This window comes from Halyomorpha halys, unplaced genomic scaffold (genome assembly GCF_000696795.3).
Source record: "Halyomorpha halys isolate HHAL.00 unplaced genomic scaffold, Hhal_1.1 Scaffold1064.1, whole genome shotgun sequence".
Taxonomy (NCBI): Eukaryota; Metazoa; Arthropoda; class Insecta; order Hemiptera; family Pentatomidae; genus Halyomorpha; species Halyomorpha halys.
Window position 1 is genome coordinate 100,391 of NW_027104635.1, and position 2,326 is coordinate 102,716.

Genomic DNA, 2,326 nt, shown 5'->3' on the forward strand with positions numbered 1-2,326 from the left:
CTGCAACGTGGGGCGAAACGTTGGCTCATTAAAATAGTATAATTCTATTATTTGAGTTTTTTTGACCGCACCCGGACCATATTCCTTTCATAAAAATAATTTTGTTTGTTTTTAGGAAAAATCTGTTGAAATTATTGTGTTTTTGCAATATAGGGCAGAAATGGGTTAATATTTGATCATAATTATTGTACTTCACTCTGAAAATGGTAGAAAGAAGAAAATAATTCATACTATATATTTTTTTCTTAGGATTAATCGTTATATTTGGCCTAGGCAGAAGGACAGTATTAAAAGTTATTACTTACAAAATTAATAGGATGAATTGGTGGTAAGATTTAAATAAAATATGATCACTTTTCAAGCAATCATTGAGAAAATTATATTAATGTTCAAACTTTTAAGATATGAGTAAAAACTGGTTTGATGTTGAGAATGGTCTTGTTCATACTTACAAGTCTTGAAACTTTTAGGGCAGCTAACAAGAATCAACCAAACAATTTTAATGTGCAACTGGTAATAAGGAAGGAACATGTCTGGCAAGTGGGCTTATTGGTCCTTTTGGCAATCCCAAGGCAAACCAATAGAATAATTGTTGTAATGACTATTATTCCTCTATGTCCTTTTTGATTTTCCAATGAAATTTAAAAGGGGCACCCAATCTATAGAGAAAGCTTCATATTCTAGGATTCTATCAGAGCTTAGAAGCCAATATCTTAGTGACGCATACCAGTCACAATCTGCTAGTTATGTAGGGCAGTTTCCAGGGCCTGTTCACATAAGTGGCAGGTTTCTTCACGAACTACTCCACAAATCTTAAGATGTCTTTAAAGTCTGTAATGACCAGTAAGAGCTCTTATTAGCAATCAGAGTTCATTTCTGTTTAGGCCTGAGCAGCCACTTAGTTGTAGAAGTAGAGGGTTTAGTTATTAGTGTCTTGGGCCTGTCTCAGCCCTATACATTCCCTCCACTCCTTGCCTACTATCTTCCAAGCCAAATCAAGGATTTCTTTGCGCTGATGCCTTTTAGAGTTGCCTAAGAATGGTTCTGGTCTCATAGAAGGTGCTCGGCCCAATTTTAATCTTAGAAATTTTTTAAAATGGTATGAAAATATTAATATGTTGATTTAAATTTGCATTATGACTAACTTTTTTTTTTTTTTTTAGAAAAATGTGAAGGATTACATCCATATACATTGCAGTTAGAATGTTCATATCTTGGCAATAAAGTGAAATGTGGACAACCCATGAGGCCAGGAACTGTAATTAAAGCAAATTGTTCTGAGTCCTACCACCCTAGAGAACTTTCATATTCTTCTGTTACTCCAAAATGCTTGACCGATGGGACTTGGAATATCAAACCAGTTAATAACCAGTGTGTCCCAGGTAATACTTCTTCTTCTATGAATTCTTTCACCATCTGTACTATATGTATATTATTAATTTACCATCATCAAGATTATCTGATGATTAATTTTCACGTTGAATTTGTTTAAATCCATTGTAAAAAAATTTTAAAAAATAGTAAATTAAATGGTGAGAATGAGATTCTTTTCTATTTAATTTCGTACTTTGAGAGATCCATAGATGCATCAATTTGGTTTTATGAAATGGATTAAATTAAATCCTACATTGGAGAACTTAAATATGCAAATGTGTATTTCATTATATGTGAGGTAACAAATACAAATGTATATAATACTCCACACGCAGTAGAATATTCATTATGGAACAGAAACATCTCATTTCACTTGAATTACTCATACTAAAATTTTAAAGCACTTGTTAAAGCTACCTCAATTGATGAAGTATTTTTGAAGGAAAGCTTTAAAAGAACAAAAAATAAACAAGTTGGCTCAGATATGAACATTTATTTGGTTAATCTAACAATTGAAAACAATTAAAATAAAACAATGAATATAAGTAAAAATAAAAGGCCTTTTATACAAAAATAAATTATAAATTGAAAGTAACAAATTTACAAAATTAATAAATATAAAATAAATACTGCTTAACGACTCTGATGTGTCAGAGAGACGAAATGGGTCCTGAAGATAATATTATCCACTCCAAAAGGTGAGCGTCATTGTTTTCAAGTCCAATTCTCAGGTGAGCCCACGTCTATACGGCACTCTAATAACAATATACGCAGACAGGGTCTGGTGACGATATCTGATCACCTACACATAGATAACTCACTAGCAGCAACTCATATTCAAAGGCCAAAAAAAACAGAAAAGGCCTGGTTTCGGACAGTAATGTTGACTAAAATACTCAAAATGTCCAAAAATAATACCAACTGATCACAGACAGGGCTGGTTAGAAACTGT

General features: G+C 32.4%; 1 protein-coding gene across 1 annotated transcript in view; it reads left to right on the plus strand.

Moving 5' to 3' along the window:
* Positions 1-2,326, plus strand: part of LOC106688143 (modular serine protease) — a 10,717-nt gene that overhangs the window by 7,424 nt on the left and 967 nt on the right. The window contains exon 7 of the mRNA XM_067045870.1: positions 1,164-1,382. Within this exon, the coding sequence (XP_066901971.1) occupies positions 1,164-1,382 (219 nt within the window). The remainder of the gene's footprint in view (positions 1-1,163; positions 1,383-2,326) is intronic.